Source organism: Athene cunicularia, assembly GCF_003259725.1.
Source record: "Athene cunicularia isolate RWA chromosome 3 unlocalized genomic scaffold, athCun1 chr3_part1, whole genome shotgun sequence".
Taxonomy (NCBI): domain Eukaryota; kingdom Metazoa; phylum Chordata; class Aves; order Strigiformes; family Strigidae; genus Athene; species Athene cunicularia.
The window spans coordinates 77048285-77070793 of NW_020799097.1; the positions used below are offsets into that span (position 1 = coordinate 77048285).

Here is a 22509-nt window from a genome sequence, read left to right on the forward strand (position 1 = left end):
ATACTCTATATTTAATATAAACCTTCATGAGGTAAAGATTAAAAACATTTTCACAAAATGCTTGTGTGCTCAGTTTACAATCTAAACTGGAATATTTTGGATTCTAGTTTTCCCTTCACAGCAGGAGCGGTTCTGCTGTTTAGCAGATATCTTCCAAGCTTAAATCTACACATGTAATTGATCTACAAAGCCTCTTTTGTATCAAACAACTTTTTGGAGCTGTAAATGCTTGAAGAGCACCGCTGCTGATTGCTGTACCTTTCTTATACTATCCTTTGATGTGGGTGAAGTTGGGATCATGCTAACAAGAGACAATTACCCTGGAAAGAGGCAGGAGACAGTAGACTCACTGGAAGAAGCATAGTTTTGTACTTCTGCTTCTTCCTAACCATTACCAGCCAGCCATGGCCAGGGTCAGGTTCCTGAGGTAGGGAACCCTTAGGCAGGACCCACTATAGTTGTTCTTCAGAGCAAGGTACAAAGCTAGTTTTAACCCATCACTCCCGAAGGCATTTAACTTCCTCACATTATTTATTTAGGTTTTAATTCTTCATACTAATCCAGAAAAGAAAAACCAGTTTTGCTACCCACCCCTCTTTTCTTTCTCATTTCTCCATTTTATGTGTTTTAGAAACATATTTCACTAAAGAAAATAACTGCTATGATATTTAGGGCTGTGTGGCCATGTCACTGGCACTAGCACTGACAGCTGACTTTCCTGCTCCATGCTGTACTGTGCAGAGTACAGGTTGGGAAGCAAAATCATTGAGAAATTTGTCTCACAGCATGCCTTTTGTCAGTAAATACTGAATGCAGTGCTAACAAGTACTTATGGCTTTGCTCCCATTAATTGACATGGTAATAAATACTTCACATTGGAGTGACTTCCAGACTGTTTGAGGGTAGGTAAGCAGCAACAATTCTCACTTAAAAGATGAAATTAAGCTGTCAGAAATATTATCTCTGTGCCAAAAGTTCACAGGAAGCTCACTGACAGCAATCCTCCTTGTCGCTCGTCTCACTTGCCCTGTGCCTATGGGGTTTTGCCTTATCTTTGTGCTTCGAGTTAAACAGCTGTCAAGTTTAACTTATTTGTAGGAACTAGTGTGGACAAATTAGTCCCTAACATTGTGCTAGTTATCTTGAGATTAATGGGAAATACAGAGCCACCAGTCAGGGGGGTAAGTAGTCTCAATGGGAGAGAAATGCCATCCGGCAAAATCACAAAGCAGCTTCAACTTTTGTATCTTGTGATCCAGGCTTAAGAACACAATAAATAGCCTGCTGTAATGGCCAGGGGAGGAGAGAGGCAGTGGTTCAGTGGTAAAACAAACTGAGGAACTGCAAACACAGAGGGCAACTACAATTGCCTGTTCTTGATGGAACAGAGATTAAACCACTCTGAGTAGCTTAAAATCACCATGTAAGTTTTGAGAATTCCTAAAATATTGTCATAATACAGATTCCCCCCCCCTCCCCCCGTGAAATCTAACACTACAGATTTAGCTATTAAATATTTGTGTGTGTTTGGGGATGCAGAAGAAATCCTGCTGCAAAGCTCTTTCTGATCCACACACCTCGGCGTTATATGTAAAAATAGATAATATCAATTTTTCATCTTATACGTAAAAATAGATAATATCAATTTTTCATCTTAGGTGAAAAGTTGTGGGCTCTCAAAAGAAAATGAAACGAGTCTCTGGTACATGTTGACATCAGAGGGATCACACAGTTCTTCCTCAAACGCTGTGCCCTGCAGGAGATGTCTTTCCCTGGTGGGGAAGGCTCTGAGTTTGACTCAGTTTGGGCACTTCAGGGTTCTGCTCTTGGTTGAGAAGTCAGAGAATCACTCTATTATATATACTGTGTACACAGACCTGACCTTTTACTTTTTATGTATTATGCTCAGTACTATTTAAGTGGTTATTTACACCACGCTGTTCTGCCAGAACAAACTTTCCCATCTACATTCCAAACAAAAAGATCAGCACGCCAGCATTGCTTCAAACTAACATTTCTTTGAAAAGGCTTTCTTAGGGGAAAGGTCTGTATAAACACTTGGTTTGCCACTTCCCCATTTTGACTAGTACGCAGAAGAGGTGCTGTGTCTGCCTGCCACCGCTCACTGTGAGTTTACCTTGCCATTACTGGACCTTCATTCTATCTTCAGTTCCCCAGGATTGAGGAATGCTAAAGCGATTTGGGTTTTTAAGTCATCAGAACTATCTCAAAATGATCTTGCTTCATATTATGACTGAAATTTAGGCATTATATTGCATTGTGCAAACCTACACTGTCCAAGAAAATGCAAAAGAGCTGCTCTGGGTAAAACAAATGCTGTCCACCTTACCTTCAAAAAATGACTGGCTTTTGAGGGGAAAAATAGAGTACAGTAATAGGTCAGGGAAACAAGAAGATGACTGGATCTTCCTAACTCTGTAGAGGAATTTAAGTACTTCAGCTGAGACCAAAATTACACTGTTTGCTTTTCAGTCTTGTGTTTTACTAGAAATTTCTTTTTGGTCTGAGTGAGGCTGTAGCAGTCAATGGCCCCAGAAGAGTATGACCAGATCCAAACATTAGTCGTGTGGCCCCGGCCTACTGTAGACCATGTGCTGACTTGTTCTGAGTTAGGAAACCAGCATGTTCTCAACAATCTCAGAATTACTCGTTGCACCTGAAAATATGCTCCCATGAATTTTCAGGCCTATAGTGAGAAGCATCAGCTGGAATGCCTTCATGCCCAGTGGGAGTCATGTTTTACTTCAGCAATATCCTTATTTAAAAATACTTAGTTCAGTTCATTTCAGCAACAGACAGATGTTGCCACTGCCAAACAAATTAATGTATGCCCAACAGAAGTCATATAGCTGGAAAACTACAAAGCCCTGTTTTATTGCTCCCACACTGTATATAGGTAATGTTTCTGTGTACAATTTTTTATAACATTCACTACAGCAAGGCAGAATTTTGGTGGAAACATATTTGTGTACTCTTACATATTGTAAGACAGCAGCAATGCAAAAGATGACAAGTAAATGACAAAGTAGCACAGAAATAGAGACTGCAGCCACTGTCCCAATCCTTACCTTTCAGAGTTGCCTTCTTAAGTACCTTCATGGCATAAAGCTGACCCGCATCAGATCCTTTGATCTTCCTCACTAGAAATACCTGTAAAAAGCAGATGTCTTATGTAGATGAGTACTGAACTTCCAGTTACAAGCCTTGTGGCATTCGATAGAGGAATAGATTCAGGAATTCTAATGAAAACTATTAGCTGAAAGGACTTTGTATCTATTTCACCTGCAACTGGTTGAACTAGCTCTGAAAAGCTTCATTTTTAAGCCTCTACTACCTCACAAAGAAAATATCTTCAATGTTACTGATTACCCTTACACATTAAATTAAAGATGGGTAAATAGTCATAATCAGCATGTGCACATCTCTTCATATTCTTCAGATTTATATGAAAAAATGTTATGTCTGATTTGTGCTTAGGAATGTGCAGTGTCTTAAGATTATTGCCATCAATTAAATTAAGGAGAAAAAAACTATTTGGTTTAATTTATGCTGTAAGTCATGACTGGTGACTAGCCTAAGATATAAGTGAAGCAAAAAGTTCATACAGCTGAAAACCTGTTTGTGCACACTTAACAAAAAGTAGGACTATTTTGATTAATAGGTTATTATAATAAACACAGTTTTCCCTGTTATAGTTACCTATGTTACATCTTTTGACAGTGCAAATTTGTCATTGAAATAAGCTAAAACTGCAGCTAAAATTCTGATCTTTTTTGTTTTACTGCATGCAGCTATTTCTTATCTGCCCCTGAATGCATCTGAGCGCTGGAGGGGTAGTGAACAAAGGAATCAGTTAGTTTGGTCTTTAGAAGACTTTCAGGGGTTTAGTAATTGAAAATGAAATTAAGAAATCTCTTAGCTGATTCTCAGGACCCACTCTGTCTGCTGAGGTCAGACATACCAGACAACAGTGTCTCTTTTTTTTTTATTTCAGCACTTGTGTTCCTGGACAGAAGCAGAAGTAAGGCCCAAGGCAGAAATACAAGCCCACAGATACAGCATATACTTTTATAAATTAACAAAAAGATAGGTGAAATTATATAAATAATGAATGCCTAGTTGGATTACAAAAATCGGTGGCAACTATTTTATTTACTGCCTGTTCAGGAACCACACAGCTTTGTTAACTGTCTCCACTCAAAATATAAAAAGTCAAGGAAAGAAGGGAGGAAGTCTGCTTCTATCACATTATTTGCAAGTAGAAAGACAATTCCTCCTGAAAAAAAAATAAATCTCTAAACAGACTATGATTTTCTCAAACACCCTTTGAGGAAAGGTTTGTGGGGAGGGAGAACAACCTTTAACAGGTAAAGAAGCTGAAAAAAAAAAGGTAAATTTTCCATGAACACCTTAACCAGGGCTCTTACACCTGACAGCATCACGGCAACAACACTTCTGCAACATGATCTGATATGTTTTTGGCGAGACTTTTCTTCTCAAGATGTTTCTTGTACATATGAGATATGCAGTTCCTCAGCCAAGCTGCGCTAACTAGTTGTACTTGGGCACATCTCCTGTTTCCCAGTTTGATGAGCATACAAATACCTTGGTGCTCACAACTGCAGGAACAAATGATGAAATCTGGATGCCATGGGAACACATAAGACTTTCTGAAGTGTTTTTCGTTCATGATAAATTCATGATAAATTAAGCTCAGATGCTCCAGCATTAACAGGAAGTCAATTCATTTAGAAGTTCAGTTCGACAGGGAGATGTTGGGATATTTTTCTATCCAGCCCAAGTAAGATTTATTTTTTGCATTGCACTGAAAGGGAGGAAAAAGTCAAAAGTAAACCTGCCCAAACACTAGAGTTTCAGCTGTATTATTATTCTGCAAAAATGTTGCAGAATAATAACCAAAAATGGTTATGGAATCTTTATCCAAAAACCAAAACCCCAAACCCTTAAGATAATGATTTTAAACTGTACTGCACACAGAACAGCACAGCATGCTGCATCTGCAGAAATATTAGGCTGCAGTTGTAGAAATGTCTTATCTGCCATGTAATCTTGCAAAGCCTGTAATACTCGTATTGCTGTAATAAGCAAAATTATCAATTTACGTTACTAGTCACTAGTCAGCTGTTCCCTGTAGCACGGGATAAGGCACTTGTCTACATTCCCTCCAAAACAGATGAGTCAAGAACACTGTGTACTGTTTCAGAGGACATCAGAATAATCATCAAACCAGAAAGGAAACAGAACAAATGAAAATGCATTGTATTGCAAAATGATGTAATCCTGATTATTCTTAAAGGTAAAGTTACATTGTTCTTGAAAGCACCAAGTGGTCCTAGAGTTTACTTGACTGGTTATGTTAGCTACACTATATTAGTTTGCCAGAATAGCACAAGCAAGTGGCTGAGCATGACTTTCAATTTTCTAGTTTGATATGCATGCAAACACCTCAGGTTATTAACACCTGAACTAGGAAAACTCCCCTAGCTGGAGCAATGGGCATATCACCTCAGTCCTGACCTAGAAAGCTAAGCAAGTGCTGTGATTTACAAGAGTATTGAGAGCACTCCCTCTGACACTGAAGGTACCTTCTCTAGTTCTGCAAGAAATTATTTAGACCTCAGGTGAGCAACTTGAAAACCAACTGGTTTGCATCCCCAGAGATTTATGGATTTGAACATTAACTCAAATACCAAGGTGATGAAAATTTAGGTGGTTGGAGCCTGCATAAGAAACACAGAGCAGACTTCCCTCCCCTGTGTCTTTGTTGCTCTGGGGAGTTTGCTGACTTGTTTCATGTAAGATAAAATGATTTGCAATCACACACAGCTCCAAAAAGGTAAGATGTCAGCGAACTGGGTGGAGCATATTCCAGAAATCAGATCTCCTTTTTGGAAGTGATGGCAGAGACTAAGCATTGTGGTTACAAAATGCCTAAAGCTAGAAAGCCAGCTCAAACAGTTAATAATAAAATACATCAGTACAGTCTAAGACAGCCAGTGAACTATTTCTAAACTCTTTACTGCCTGACTCTGAAAACTGCCATTCTGCCTCTGCTACTTTTGCAAAAGAGATTTTCTTCTCTTGTTCTCCCTCTTGTATTGAGTCATACAGTAAAACTAATTTTGAGTTGTTTGATTTTTCATATTTCTTTAATATTTAAAGCTCAAATACCATTGCTGTGCTCCAAAAAAATTCTCAAGATCAAAACTTGCTAGTGAATGCTAACTTTCCTAATGTCTCTCATCTCAGAGAACTTCTAACTGACTTGCTTATCAATATAATTCAAGAATAGTGAGGAAGTTGTTAAATACTCTCAATATAGTTGCTTTCAGGAATAAAACTAATTTTAAATAAAACTGATTTATCACCAGGGTGCCCAGCTTTGTGCTAGGTACCTCAGCAACTTTTAGGTATAAGTCAGTTTTTCAAGTTAGCCAGAATGATCCACCATTGAATTGGAGGCTGGAAAATATTTTTTTAAAATTCCAAATAATATACTTTAAACTATAGGGACTTCCACTCCTGGTTTAAATTAGGCTCACTGTTTCACAGGTTTCAAAGTCTTACCTATTTAAACCATGGAAAGAGTTTAAGACTGAACTGACTACTCCCTCTTTCTCTCCATCTTTTCTTCCTATTCTCATTTCTGACACATCCTGCCAAAGAAGAATTGTCCTTGGCAGTAAGAAAAGTAAAAAAAATGTTGTTTCTCCACAAATTAGCTTGTAGTCATACAGATAGGTTTTTTTTTTCCCGCATGCTCTCACCACAACAATTGCTCTCTTCAGCACTGGGGTATGACTCCAGGATTCTCTCAGCAAAGCATATGGGCCTCTGAGTGTGGGCTAAAGAGCAGTCTGGAACTTTGAAATGTGTTTGAGATCTCATTTGCCCTCAGAGAGAATTGGGCAGCTAACTTTAAGCCTTTGAATGTTTGTGTTCACATCCTCCAGCCAAGCAGCAGTGGCCACTCACCTCCCTGATGGGTGGGTCAGAAAGAGGTGGGGTGGGCTGATTTTATAAACAGCAATGCTCACTAATGCTCACTTCTGCTGATTAATCCACGTCCAGAGCCATAAACACTATTTCCTAAACTGTTTTATATACAGGAATCATCTAAGAGACAAAAGTTAGAAGCTTTTTGGGCTTGCTTATCTGCCTTTACAATGTAATTTATAGATGGACGATGTTACCAGTGTAAGTGAACTTAGAAAAAGGACATGACATTTTCAGTGTTGCTCTAGGTGATTAGATGGCATTAAAAATTACCTTTCCATATGAACCTTGTCCTAATACTTTCAGCAGCTCAAACTGAGAAGGATCTGCTTTTTCAAAACCTTCCTTCACATGATGACTGATGTCTATTTCCTTCACGATACCGTCTTCCTGCAAAGGAAACAACAAAATATAAAATCCCCACATCAAAGCTGTTATCCTAAGGAAACATATTGCTTATTAAAATCTCGTCTTCTGTGATGCTACAATCATGTATGAAATTTTGAATATAGAAACAAATGCTTGCCCAAATATTCCACATGCCTGCTACTGGCTGGGTAAGGTAATGTCAGGACATCCAGGCCTGCTACTTCTGTTTATTGAGCCTCAATATATGACTAGGTAACGATAGAACATGCAAGCTGAAACACACAAATACACTGCAGAGCTTGGTGTACCCATCACAGACCTTGCCAGCAGAGTGGCGTGTACTCAAATCTGTACTACAGAGGCTCCAGCACACTTCTCTCCTTATATTATACTTTCTCATTCTTCCTCAAAGCATCATTTAAATCCATCTTTAAAAGCTTCCTGTTGTAAGCAGCAATTCCTCTTATGGGTAGGCAATAAAGAAAAGGCATTGCTAAAAGCATCTCTCCCGATTTACCTCAGAGAATTGAAAGTCACTACCAGTAAACTAAATAGAAAACAAGTTAATGATTTAGATGTGAAAACGGGGGAGTGGTGGGAGGAAGAATGACATGCTTTCTTGCTTGCAGGAATTAGCTTTAAACACTTTGGATTTTCCAGGTTCTTTTAAAAAAACATTTCCACTGTCAACAGATGCACACGTCTCAAAGACACCAGTTGAACTAGGACTTTTACCTTGCAAGTTATGACATATGGCTTTTATTTTATGCTATTTTGTCATGTTCCTCTAAAAGAGAGTGACCAGGTCATGTGAGACGCAGAGGGACTACATAGTTTGCAGTAACCCAGAAAGTCACTGAGCTGAAAAGAAACCTGGAAGAAAGGACTCGTTTTTCAAGGACACGGTGGTGAGGAAAGACAATATTTACACACCTTTTATTTCTGCAGTGTTTTGTATGTCTACATTTGAGATTTTTTTTCCTATTCAAACTACTCATTCTAACTTATCTACAACTAAAATGTGGTTTGCGAGTATGAAACCTTTTTGTTTAAACTCCCACATTGAAGGGAACTATTCATTTAGGAATAGGTTTGAATATTTCTGCACCCAGCAGAAATAATTGGAATCTCATAAACATGATTTTTACGTGGAATTTTCCTGTAATTGCTTTTTTCCCCAAGAAAGTATTTTGATAGAACCTGGAAATATAATATTTGTTTCCCATTCTTAACAATTAATGTGGAGAAAATATAAATAACATCTTAAAATTCAAATACATTCACAAAAAATTCTGGCTAAAATACATTCATTTACTAAACAAGAATAAATTTGATTCCTTTCACCTCCAGAAAAATTTCTATCACTTTCTACCAGCTGTAATTCATCTGATGCATGGCTAGCATTGCCTGGATTGCTCTCTATACTGTAGCTTCATTCCTCTTCTTCCCTACCCTGCCTGTTTACACTCATGTGCTTTGGAACAGGGACTATATCGTCTTCTTGGTTTGGAAAGATTCCTCTACTTTGTGCATGCTACCAGAATCATGGAAAATAATAATCATCTTACAGAAACTCATTTTTCTGAATCTCATCTTACAGAAACTCATTTTCCTGTAGTTTAAGGTTTGCCTGAAAGGAAAGGCTTAAAGCCAATGATGAGTTTTCACAGAAAGATTGAAAGGTTTTTAAGTATATAACTGCCAGGATATTTCCTCTTGTTTTTCTGACTTTAATTGCTGTGGGAGACAAACTATCTTTCCAATATTAAAAATATTCAATTTTTCAATTTTTTTCTTGGTGAGAGAAACAATAGTAAATGGATACAAATTCGATATACTGTATTAGCTATTTCCTAAGGAAACCAGGAACTACCTACATGGTGTTATCAAAGGCTTCACCATGTTCTGAAATGATGAGCTTTCATACTGAGGGACACAAGTCTTTAAGTAAACTGCCTGCAGCTGAAAGACTTGGACACTGGTAAGAACATTATTGTGAATTTAGCTCACCCTGCGACACTGCAGTTTAGGCAAAATATCTGGACTCACCACCCATCTTGGTCAGCGGTTACTCACTGAGGCTACAAATTACTCCCCAGAGTCCGGCTTCTGAATCATGTCTACACGTGACCTCATACTCTTGGGAGTTTGCTCTCCATTGAGCAGAGGCAGAGTTTGGGAAGACTGGCTTCTGCAGGCCAGTCTCTGTGTGTGGACACCCCCCTTACAGCTATCATACAATGAAAAACTGCATGATCTTTTCTCAGGTCAGTGCAGCTTGAGGGCACCTTGCCATCATTTCATGATTTTGCCCACCTATGTTTTGCACGGTAGCACAGCAGAGCAAGGACCATCCACTGCAACCAGGTGAAGCAGGATGTGGATCCAAATTTTTAAATGTATTCAGGAGACAAAGCTCTCCAAATAAGAAACTAACCCCAATTTTATGTACACCAGATATTTTATGTACACTCAGATTTACTTCTCCTTTGAGCTGACACCTTGATTGCAGAAACTGTGGATGAGATCTACCACGAAAAGCAACATTTTAAAATTCAGTTAGATTGTATTTCAGCCTGAATCATGTAGTCACTTCAGTTACATTTGCAAGTTTAAATGATGAATGAGTTTCAATTTGTTCATTCATATTAGTCATCAAAGTCACAGGCCTACAACCTTAAGCATATTTCTCATGGTATTATTAAATTTAATATAGCTTCTTTAGGATCATGAAATGTGTTCAGCTATAGGAATATATTGGAAATATTGAAGTGAAGATAATTCAGTTTACTGGAAGAATGCTTAAAAAATTCTAGTGTTCCCAGAGAACAGCATAATTAATTCATAACTTGCAATAAAAACAACACTTTAATTACAGTATCTTTAATTAAAATCTCATAAATAAATTACTTAAAAACAATGGGACCAAATACAAGGCCTAGGAGTGTTTATCAGAGAAGCACAGATTTTGAAGATGGAAAAAAGCCTCTTAGATTATGTGACTTCAAAGAAATATAAAAATGTTGGTTAGAAGGGGATTCTGAGGGTCATCTAGTCCAACACTCCTGCCCAATATATCACCGACATTTGATCAGACCATCTGGTTTTTGTCCACTGTGTTCTCAGTGTCTCAAACAATGAAACTTGAGACACTTCCTATGAAAGATTATTCTCTTTCAATTTGCCTAGCTCAGAAATGTCTGCAGTCATATCAAGCTGCCTGCTCCACAGGTCCTTAGGAGGAAGCAGGGTATTTTTCTAGGATTTCCTGTGGATTTCCTGTGGTCTTCTCACTAGAAAGAGGCAGCAAAGCAGCACTGAAGAAAAGCATGCCAGACAGCTCTTCTTTCACTGATCATCACTACAGTAGCGTTACTTGTGAGCTGTCCAAGAGGTAGATATATTTTAGCTGGTATGACAAATCAACTTCCCAGTGGAGCAAAAAGTCAAACTGTCAGTACTTGAGACTGAAGATGGACACACACACTTAAAGGAAATATACACTGATGTGTCTGCACACTTGCAACCACTTGCCTTACATGTATTTCTATATTCTTATTACTTATTTTGCCACATGAATTCTGAAATTACTTCTGTCATTCTGGAATGATTACTAGAAAAAAACAAACAAACAAACCAACAGTTTTACAGTTCCTTTTTAATATTCTTACTTGGGGTTTTCCCCTATCATTTATGTCTTTTGAAGTCTCCCTGTATTAAACTAATATTGAATGTGGCATACTGTTTCTCAGGTACTGATGATCAGAGTGAAACCCAAACTATCAGTGCACAAGCACTGTGGGTAGACTTCTCAACTATTTTTGCTCTGAGTTGCACCTTAGGGACTTCTCCAACATGGATTCCTTTCACTAGTCCAGCAAGTGCAGCATATCTGCATTAGTAATTTGCCTCACAACAATAAAACTGAGACAAGAGATTCGCAATATGGACAAGGCCTGCACGCTAAAGAAGCTGTTTTGATGGAGAGGATTTCACTCTGGAAAAAACCATGAGCCAACTTCCTAAATGGTTTTGATCAGTGAAATCGGCGGAGAGAAAAATTCCACAGTTTGGTCTTGCAACAGCTGTGCACAGCAGCCCAGGCTCTTGCTCCCTGCTGACTTGTCCCGACACTGGATTAGCAGGAATAATCTTTTGTAAACTTCTCTAAATATTTATCTTTGCATAAAAAGCATCATCCTGTGACAAAAGTGAGATGGATGTTCTCAGCGGCTTGAAGAAAGCACATGGTCAAGAAGCACAGATGAGGGGAGGGAGGGCAATGAACTGGAATACATGATAAAAGAGGAATGGAGAGTGCTTCTCTACATTAATACAAGAAAGACTTATTCAGGGTCTGATTCTATATTGCGTTGCTCACTTAAAGGCTTCCCCTCAAACCCCTCAAATTGGCAGAGGTTTTAGACACACAAGTAACCCAGTATTTCAATGGAAAGGCTATTTTGATTTCCTTTCCTTTGAGACATAGGAGAAGTCAGCCCCTGTTCTTGCCCTGTGACTGCGTAAGGCACAGACATGTCTGTTTTGATGCACCCTGGAGGCAGCTGTCCCCTGTAACACTAATCTCAGCTCACTTTCAAGATGTCCTCATGGAGACCTTGGAGAAAGGGAGGCACTAATCCTTGATGACTGCTGAAGACCAACCACAGAAAACTCTTCCAACTGCAGCAATACTTCCCAAATCACTGTCAATGAGTCTGAGTATGATCAGGAAGTATAGTAGGGGTATAGACCTGAGAAAGGGGTACAAAAAGTCATGCAAAAGGGCAGGCCTTCCTAGAGTGTAGCAATCTGCTCTTCAGCTGTACAGCCTCTTATGTTCACTGCTCCACAGCCTCTCAGCAAACATTATAGAAAGAATACCTCCTAGAAAACAGAGCAATTAAGCCCCTTTTGGAGTCTTATCTGGCTCCTTCCCAACATGTTTTGGAAGGAGCAGAGCTAAAGTCATCCTCAAATCCAGAGACCACCTTAATTGTGCCCAATATATTTCAACCACATGCAAAACTTTCCTCACCAAGACTTCCTGAGATGATCTGAAACATCTGGAGAGGGGGTCATTCCAGAATCATCTGCTTTTAGTGATGGACAATTTTATGCAACCATATCACACGGGAAAAAGCTATGGTGCTAATGTAAGATGATTATTGTTTTGGCAAAATCAGTAAGATAAGATTCTTATTTTTATTCCTTGCCTGGTCATCTCCCCAGTTGTACAGGATCAAGACTGCCATGAAGGTATGACCATACATGGTAAGCTTCATTTTCCAATAAAAATATGTGCAGTTTTGATGTGTCAGTTCTACACCCTTCAGATCCTGTTGGGCTTGCATGCTTTAAGGAACCTGAGGCTAGTGAAGAAATTAATGAAAATGTAGCGAGGAAATAAGAAATAATTGTAACTCTAAAGAGAATTTATTGTTCTTTGAGATAACTGTTATTTGTCTAAAGCATATGATCAAGATACAGACTTTATTTTGTTACTAGTCTTGCCATTTGGCAGGTTACCACATATATTAAGTTTGCAAGGCAAGGTTTTGATAGCAGGAGGGCTACAGAGGTGACTCCTGGGAGAAGCTGCTAGAAGGTTCCCACGTGTCCGATAGAGCCAATGTCAGCTGGCTCCAAGACACAGTCGTACTGCCCAAGTCTGAGTCCATCAGCGACAGTGGCAGCACCTCTGTGAGAACATATTTAAGAAGGGAAAAAGTTACTGCTCAAGAGCAACTGCAGGCAGAGAGAGGAGAGAGAATATGTGAGAGAAACAACTCTGCAGACACCAAGGTCAGTGAAGAAGAAGAAAGGGGAGGAGATGCTCCAGGCCCCAGAGCAGAGACTCCCCTGCAGCCCGTGGTGCAGCCCATGGTGGGGCAGGCTGTGCCCCTGCACCTATGGAGGTCCATGGTGGAGCGGAGATCCACCTGCAGCCCAGGGAGGACCCCACGCCAGAGCAGGTGGACGCCCCTGAAGGAGGCTGTGACCCCCATGGGAAGCCCACGCTGGAGCAGGCCCCTGGCAGGACCTGCACACCTGCGAAGAGAGGAGCCCACTCTGGAGCAGATTTTCCGTCAGGACTTGTGACCCCGTGGGGGACCCACACTGGGGCAGCCTGTGCCTGAAGGATTGAGCCCCATGGGAGGGACCCACACTGGAGCAGTTCATGAAGAACTGCAGCCCATGGGAAGGACTCACATTGGGAAAGTTCATGGAGGACTGTCTCCCATGGGAGGGACCCCATGCTGAAGCTGGGAGAGAATGTGAGGAGTCCTCCCCCTGAGGAGGAAGGAAAAGCAGAGACAGCTGCAGTGTGATGAACTGACTGCCCATCCCCTGCCCCCTTGCACTGCTGGAGGGGAGAAGGGTAGAGAAAATTGGGAGTAAAATTAAACCTGGGAAGAAGGGAGGGGTGGGCGAAAGATGTTTTTAAGATTTGGGTTTATTTCTCACTATCCTACTCTGATTTGATTGATAATAAATTAATTTTCCCCAAGTTGAGCCTGTTTTGCTCATGACTGCAATTGCTGAGTGATCCCTCCCTGTCCTTATCTCAACCCACGAGCGTTTTGTTGTATTTTCTCTCCCCTGTCCAGTTGAGGAGGAGGAGTGATAGAGCAGCTTTGGTGAGCATGTAGTGTTCAGCCAGGGTCAACCCACCACACGACCTAATATAAGCCCAAATCACAACTATTTAACTTCCAAGTATCACTGGCAATAGAGCATTCCAAAATAATATGGTTCATTAGGAAAGCATATTTAAAACTCTGATATGGGAATAGTTAGGATGGGATATGTCTGATAAAGATGAAGCCAGGTTTCCACCCCTGTTTCACAGGTTCCAATCTGGCTCAGCCCATAAGAGAGTAGTTTTTGTCCAGACATAATAGGCTATTCAAATGCTGCCTAGTGCAGGAAATGAATTGCTGGCCTGTGTTCAGTTCTTTGAGGACAAGTATCCACATTAAAAAAAAAAACCAAAAACGTATAGGAGAATTCTCATTAGCCTCTTCCCAAGTCAGTCTCCAGCAGCTGAAGTAAAATTTGAAAAATAAATCTTCCATTTTAAATGGTTTTTAATCCAAATTCTGACTTTTATTGTTGTCTGGAAAGATGTAAACTGAGCAATAATACCGTAAATGGGTCTGGTTGTTGTGTCCTCTACTGTCAAATTAACATTTGCTTTAGCAACAATGAATTGGACTTACTGAGCCCTTAGAGTAGCATGTGGAACTCACAGTGAATTCACTGGACATTGTGCCAGGTCTGTGCTGGCTTTCAAGCATAGGGTCACCTACCTTCTCTAAAGGTCATACAGAGTTAAAATAATACGCAATAAATTTTAGAGAGGTTGGGATTTCTTTCCCAGATCTTTGACAAATGGGAACAGAAAGTGTTATCTTGCATATGGAATTCAACCAAGCAGGCCAAAACTCAGTGGAAAACAAAAACCTTAGAACAGTTTCTGTGGAGTGCAACACTCTCAGTCCCTGTTAAATTCAGCAAACTTTCTTCTGAAAAGAACACTTATTACACTCTTTAGTACTTCTCTCTAACATTTTATCCTACATTTTTTCTTTCTTCTCCCTAATGCATATCTCTACAGTTGAGGTTTAGCTAAAATCAAAAAACCAAATGTAAAGAGAGAAATCACAGAGAGCAAAGGGAGTGAATACAATCAGCTGGATAGACTGGTGAAGTCCGTGAGTTGGAGGTTAATATTTGGGAGATTTGGGCTCAATCTTTTGTGCTACCAGGCTTCCTATGTAACTCTGAGAATCACTTTAAGGTTGGATTCAGCTAAATGAATGCAAGAATTTATAGTGCAGGAATATAGTGCAGGAAACAAATGTTTTGAACTAATTGTCTAATCTTACTTTACAGTCAATAGAGAGAAGCAGGCACTTCATGATTAAAAGGTGATCAGATGAAGTCACACCCTAAAAGTGCACATTTCTCTCTGCTGACTATGAAGAAAGACTGAGATCACTTGCTGAGATTAAGGCTTCTGCAGTTGCATGAGATGATTTCATGTTTACTGTAAAATTCTGAAATACACTTAAATAGAGTAATATTGTGGCCAGACTTTTAATGGCATTACAAGAAAGATGTTTGCAAATACATGCCATGGAAATTTTAAGAGAACTTCTATTGAAATTAAATATTTTTCAAGCGAACTGAAATACTTGAAACATTCAAGGACTTAAAAAGTACTCTAAATTGTTGGAAGTAATCCATTTATCAGGATTTTGCAGGTCTGGTAAATTAGGCATTATTTCTACTTCCTCCCCAACCTGAAAAATAGGAATAGTTGTTTTTTTCTTTCTCACAGGAATATTGTGAGAATTAGCACAGAAAAAAGTGAAATTATCTCATACTTCAGTAAGGGATAGACAAATCATCTGAAATGTATCCAGTAATAAATAGTATCAGGTGGCCTCCAACTGGGTTCTCCTTTAGTTCAGATTGAGACATCATGGTCTTCAAGGTTGCTGCTCCTTATCTGATGACTGTAGCGTCTTTAGAAACTCAATTCCTGAGTAGAACACAATGACTATTGAAGATGCATGAAAAGAAATCTTCCTATTCAAAGTGCAGATATACTGAAGTAGAGGAGACTCCAATTCTTGACCTAACTTTCAGCTTTGGATTCAAATCATTAGCCAGAGTAACTCTAATTTTTATGTTAATTCTGGCGTAAACTGCAATAGTTTATGTGGAGTGGTGAGAAGAAAGAGCTCATTAAAAAAAATATTGAAGCAAGGGTTAAAAAAGGCAGAACAAAAGCAGAACCATCTGGTCACAAAAAATGAAAACAGTTGGCCAGCCTTACTCATACAGCAGCACTCTACAAATACTCAAATACCTTTGTGAACTTTAACAGAAACAGTCTCAAAATGAGTCACACCATTAAAGGACAAATAACTCAGTTGTATTGCTCTAAGATACAATAAATAAGAGCAGGAATATTTTCATCAACATCCTCCTTGGCATGGTTTACAGGTGTGCCTTTGGCCTTTACATCTCAGAAGGGCTGTAAGGTCCACTACTGATTGTTTCTATTGGTGATTAGGCAAAAGAAGAACATTTGATGCTCATTCACCAAGGAACTAACTGCAAGGAAGTCTGGATCCAGTGCCTAGAAGAAACTGTTGTTACACCAGAAGTATTCTTGTTTCCTTAGGATGATGTTATATCACCGCCAAACAGGGTTATGAAGACTACAGGCATAGTAGGGGACAGTATACATCACTGTAATTAAAAAAAAAAATCACTTTATAGAGTAGCCATTCATATTTTACCCTCTACTACAGATGAAGTCCTGCTCCCAGGTCAGTAACATGCCCCACGTGTTCTTGTCTGAGCCACTTGCAGACTTTCTGTGAAGGAAAGTCTCCTTCCTAGGGGTGCCACTGCTTCCCACCACCGATGCCTGCTCATACGGGCTGCCTGGCAGCTGCTGCAACATACCAGCCCTCACAGGGAAGCCCTGATGCGACAGTCCTAATGTGGTGGCAACCCATTGTTTATCCACTTCCATGACAGGGTACAGGCACCCCCACATCCCCGTCCCAGCTTTCCATCTGTAAAATGCAGGTAAGGCCATCTTCCTATTTCATGGGGTTACTATAAGGGCACTGGGAAGACTATGAAATGTTCAGGTACTAGGTTATTAAGCTCAGATAAGAAGGCAGGCAGACAAAAAGGTCTATCTGTTTAGGATACTATTCAAGAAATATAAATACTTAATGGCTCCAGTTCCCTTATTGCTGTACTCAGAAAAAAAAGTGCCTGATGTTCCACTAGTGCATGTGAGTGTGAAATAAAACCTCCAACTGCACTAGGAAGATAAACTGCTTAAGCAAAACATATTTGCAATCATTTCCTCACCGTTTCTCAAGTGATCCAAATAAAATACTGCTCACCATAGCAGTGTAAATCGCACCACAGCCCAGTAAGTGGAAAATAATGTAACAGAGCCCTGGTGTATTTTCATGGTGATTTTAAAGAACTGAATCATCTTTAATATGTGTATTAAAGGAAAAATATCAAATTTCATCTGGAACTGTGAGGCAGAGTGGACAAAAGGCTGTAATGAGAGATAATCACGTTACTGAAATGTTGGATTAGTCAGTTTAGGAAAAATACTAGTCTGTTGTTTAAAAAAATCACTTGTAGGGTTTGGTAATTACAATTTTCTCTCTGAGAGGACTACTAGGCCTGATAGCACATTTTGTGTCCTCTCATTAATTAAATTAAGGATCAGCTAAGGGTTCAACCAGCTTGTACTTCACAAACAGGAATACTGTTGCTATTGTGTTAGGAAAAAATATGTTGTAATGAGGTTTGTTATTTCAGTGGCATTTTACAGACAGAGTATTAATAGGGAAATGAAATAATGGGAGGTCATTATTGAATCAAGGCAAATACAGATTGGTTTTAATGCTACTGTTCACAGCTTGGAGCTTCAGTGAAGGCACTGAAGGAGAGAGGGTGATGGAAGTGAGTTAGGCAGAGAGAAGACTGCAGAAGGGAAGTGCCACAGAGAAATGACAAGATTTAGCAACATGGACAGGAATAAGACATGGAGGTCAGTCAGAAAAGGGGATATCAAAAAAGATACCGGATTTACAGGACAAAGGCAACTGTGGTTTGTGTCTATGCCAACAGAGAAATAAATTGAGAGAAGACTGGGAGAAAATTGTTTTAACTTTGTAAGCTATCATAACTGTAATATTAAACAACTTGAAATGCCACTTTTGTCCCTTTTATGCAGCAGCTTAATCCTATTTAAATACTTAGCCACCTACCTGGGCTGAGGCAAGATAGTGCAGGCATGCATGTATGTAAGTGGAACAGTCCTCTGGGGAAGCTGGTGAGCAGCCCTGGTATGCTTAGAACTGCTCCCAAAATAATGGGTGAGAGCACGATAGGCTTTGCTGGCACAGCTACAGCTAAGAGCCCTGGGGTTAGCCAGTAACTCAGCTGGGCTGCCAAAACACAAACGAATGCTGTGGATCCAGGCTCTGCTTATTTATGTAGACTCTGGCTTTAATTCTTTAACTGATACAAAAAGCGCACAGATGAAATGAAAAAAAGTCACACAACGTACATGACTATCTCATCTCACGCTGGGCTTCAGTTTCTCGGACAAATATTTAACAAGGGATACTAGAATGGCATATTCATCTCTTCAGCTGTGTACTTTTATTACATCCATGGCTGAGACCCAGGTCATTATTTGCAGAAGTATGTATTTCAGTGCCTAAGGACTGTTACCACGTAAGTACCTGTCTAAACAGATTTTGAGCAGCCTGCTGGCAATCTGGCCCAGGAAAAAGCCCATTACATTTTGCGGTTTTGTGAACTACTAAGAAGCCTCTCGTTTAGTTCATGTCCCTCAAAGATTAATACAGTGGAACTCAAAGGAACAAGCTGCTAGCTGATTATCACACATCCTCTTTTTTGTGATGGCAAAATTGTTTATAAATTATACAGTACTAAAGAGTAGCTTATATTACGTATATACACTGTACTGAAAAGATGTGTAGTTTAGGAATGAGAATAAACATAATGCAGAAAATCCTGCACACAAAGAAACACCTTTGCAACATTGTTTGGAAGACTCTCTCATTTCAAAGGGGTCAAACTGCCGCACCAGGCTTGTGTAATGTGTTTTTGTGTAACAAAAGTGCATGTGTGCTAAGTTTCATGGTTCTCAGCTGATAGGGATCTTGATGAGCTTATCATTACAGCTTCACAGCTACAAAAATCAAAAGATTTGCATATAACATTGTAACGCCAAATTCCTAAATACAATCAGACTTTTTTTTTTTTAGATTTTAATTATTATTTATAAACTATATATATAAGTGTGGAAAAGAGCCATTAAATTAATATGCTCAAATACAGAAATGAATCAACTGATTTACAGTCTAATGAAGTCTGGAAGGATTTCTGGAGTAGGATTCAACCAAACATATGTCTCTGTCAGAGGTAGCTGTCTAAACTTCTGTACAGCTGACAAAGAAATAGGTGCTTTTAGGCTTTAATTTCTATCAGGCAAAAGCAGGCCTCTAAAACAAGACTTAGCAAATATGTCCCTTTCTCTCTGCTGACTGTAAAGAAGTCTATGCTGAGGAGTTCAGATACAGATTAATACTCCCTCAATGACTCCTTTAGCATCAGATAGAGTATATGTGCTTTTCAAAAGATGTATGTTGCACTATACGAGATATTTCCAGGTCAGTCTTTGATCAACCCACCTTTTTCACTATGGATTTTCTACAGTCTCCAACAGACAATGTGAGATGCTCCCATCATTTAATCTTTCTGGCCTGATATATACTTATACCAACTATTGCAACATCCTTCTGCAGGGACATTCTTACCCTGCCTGGCTACTGCCACGACCTGCCACCATGAATCAGAGAAATCTTAGATATGAAACTGGAAGCAAAACCACAACACTATGTCAGACATCATGCCAAACTTTCACACTGGTGGAAGATTCAACAAATATGAGAAAACATCAGTTTCTTCAGTCTCTTAATGGAAAATACTTTTTTCTCTTTAGCACAATCCTTGCAGTATTTGGCCCACTAGATGCCCTGACATCAGTTAGAAGACGGACAAGACAACTTATAACTGAGCTCAGTTGCAGTGCTTATCACCACGTGCCTGTGAGATATGGCTTTCAGCTGCCCTGCTGTCACAGTAACGTAAAGTCACATTTACATCAAATGTTCTTGGTTCTCATCTTCAACCACTTTATTCACAAAAGCCCTATTGAAAGCAAAGGTACATGATGACAAAGGAAAGCAGTGGAAAGGAGCTCTTTTTGTTTAATATATTTTTATGCAGAAGCCTCCAGGGTTTTAAAGTATTGAGGATGCCAGTTTTAGAGCAAATTCACTGTTCTAACCTACATTCTATAAGCATTTTTTTAAATGTATATGCAAACATGCAGAAGGTCAAACTGAGATTATCAAGTTCCTGCCAGATACTTTTCATTGACCTGTGTCTATTTCAACATTTTCCCATTCTGGCTGAAAACTGTTAGAACAAATCCACGTGGCATCTACCTGTTGAAGGTTTTAAAAAAAAAAAAAATTATCCAAATGGCTTTACTGAAAATTATGACTGGCCTAGACTGATACACATTTTCCTGACAACATACGGCATATCTTCAGGGTGAAATTATGACACAAAGGGATTTACTGTGAAACTCAATGTTTTTGTGTTGTAAGCAGCAAACCCAGAACCCAGATCTTTTCATGCCTGCCAGCCTCGGCAAGTATATGGGACAGTCTCCTTCTGGCCCCCTAAGGCAATTCAATCCCAAAGGATACTAGACTCTGCAGTTCCCTTTGCTGCACACTGTAAATGGACAAGGTGGAGAGAGAAGACCAACCCATACCTTCTGTCCTACTGAACAGACAGATTTGCTCATAAGTGATTACAGAACTACACCTACAAAAAGACCAGAGCACAGATATAGAACTTTATTATTTTTGAACCACCAACAGAAAAGTGCATAGTGCAACTTCATGACCTCTCCCATAAGTGGAAGTGGAGGAGTTAAAGGCTGCTGCACAGTAAACTGTGCAAGACTGTCAGGATTGTTCCTATAGTCAGATCAGCCACAAAGCTGTTTAGAACTCCTATTCAGAGAAAATGGAATGGATACAGACTAAAGGAATTCTTCATATTCTACTGTTAACATTCATTTAAAATATAGATTCAGTTAGTAAACTAAATAAAGACAAAAGAACAGCACAATACAATGCCACACTTCACACACACAGAAGCCAATGTTTTAATATAAAGCTAATAAAAGAAAAATGTTTTTTGATGGTCTATATGGTGGACGTGATCACACTGATAGTCAAAATCACCAGCGGGCTCCACTGGGCTGCAATGCCAGTGAAATGTTTAATGCAGCTAGGAGACAAAATTCTGAAGAAATTGATGCAACCGTATCATCACTGTGCTTTTTTTTTCTGAATAAAAAATTGGAAGCCCACTTGAACTGAGTAATCCTGTATGAAACACAGGACACCAAGCAACAGCCACTCCTGTTTCTTTTACCGATAAGCATGTATTGTTCTACTCTGTGAATCCTAGGCATTTACGTCTGCGGTAGATTTTATACAGCCTTTATATTGAATCTTATTTTATAACCCTAGCCAACTAAACATATCTGCACCACTTTTTACTATATTCATGTTTTATAAACAATAGCATAAAGACAACTGAATGGCAAGAGAAGTAATTCATTCAATCAGCAATGACAGGAAGCTAAAATTAATATTATGGACAAAGAAAAACTAGACAATACAATCAGAAGATGACAAGTGAAAGCCAAAGAGGAAAGCTGAAACCACACAAAAGTCTTACTTCAAAGAAGTGTTTAATCAAACACACAAGTCCAGTGCTCATTTGTTTTCTCCATTTGCCCTGTCATAAACAACGAGCAATGCCACAGTTTTTCCAAGAAGCCATAGGAGGTAACGTTTCTGTAATTTAAGCCAATACTGTAAGCAAAAAAATCTGTAATGTAAAACACAGTGAAAAGCTGATTATGAATTCGCCACAAATTTTGCATTGCTTGTATTCTTAAAACTTGTTTAAGTTTAAAACTGTTCTTCTTCATTGCTGACTACATAGAAGGGTCCCACTGTGCCAAAGCAGAGTTACAGTTTGCTTTGTTAAATGCTCAGTTTTCTCAAAAACATTGTTTTCGGACTGTGTTTTTTCTGATTGATTTTCAATGTTTGAAATGTTTCTTTACACACAAAGGCTGAGCAAATTGACATCTGCTATCCTTGAACTTTATCCAGACCTTATAACTGAAACTTTTTGTACAGGGCAATATCAAAATCTTTAGTCCTCATAAAACAACTTATGCTTGTGAAGAATACACATGGATGTCATCAGTGAGTCTGCGTTAAGCTATGTTGCTGGATCTATCTGAAAAGTAAAGTAACATAATTACAGCCCTGAACATCTGCAGTATCTAAACTTCCAGTCATATACAGAAGTAAGTAAAGCTGGGTGACACACAACAGTGCTGTGTAAATAGTC

General features: G+C 39.2%; 1 protein-coding gene across 5 annotated transcripts in view; it reads right to left on the reverse strand.

Moving 5' to 3' along the window:
• Window positions 1-22509, reverse strand: part of RPS6KA2 (ribosomal protein S6 kinase A2) — a 286123-nt gene that overhangs the window by 112432 nt on the left and 151182 nt on the right. For all 5 annotated transcript variants that reach the window (XR_003398161.1, XR_003398160.1, XM_026846441.1 and 2 more), the window contains exons 2-3: window positions 7312-7428; window positions 3090-3171 (exon numbers count right to left, since the gene is read on the reverse strand). Coding sequence is in view for 3 of the 5 variants with exons in the window: in XM_026846441.1 (XP_026702242.1) it covers window positions 3090-3171; window positions 7312-7428 (199 nt within the window). In the remaining 2 variants the exon portion in view is untranslated. The remainder of the gene's footprint in view (window positions 1-3089; window positions 3172-7311; window positions 7429-22509) is intronic.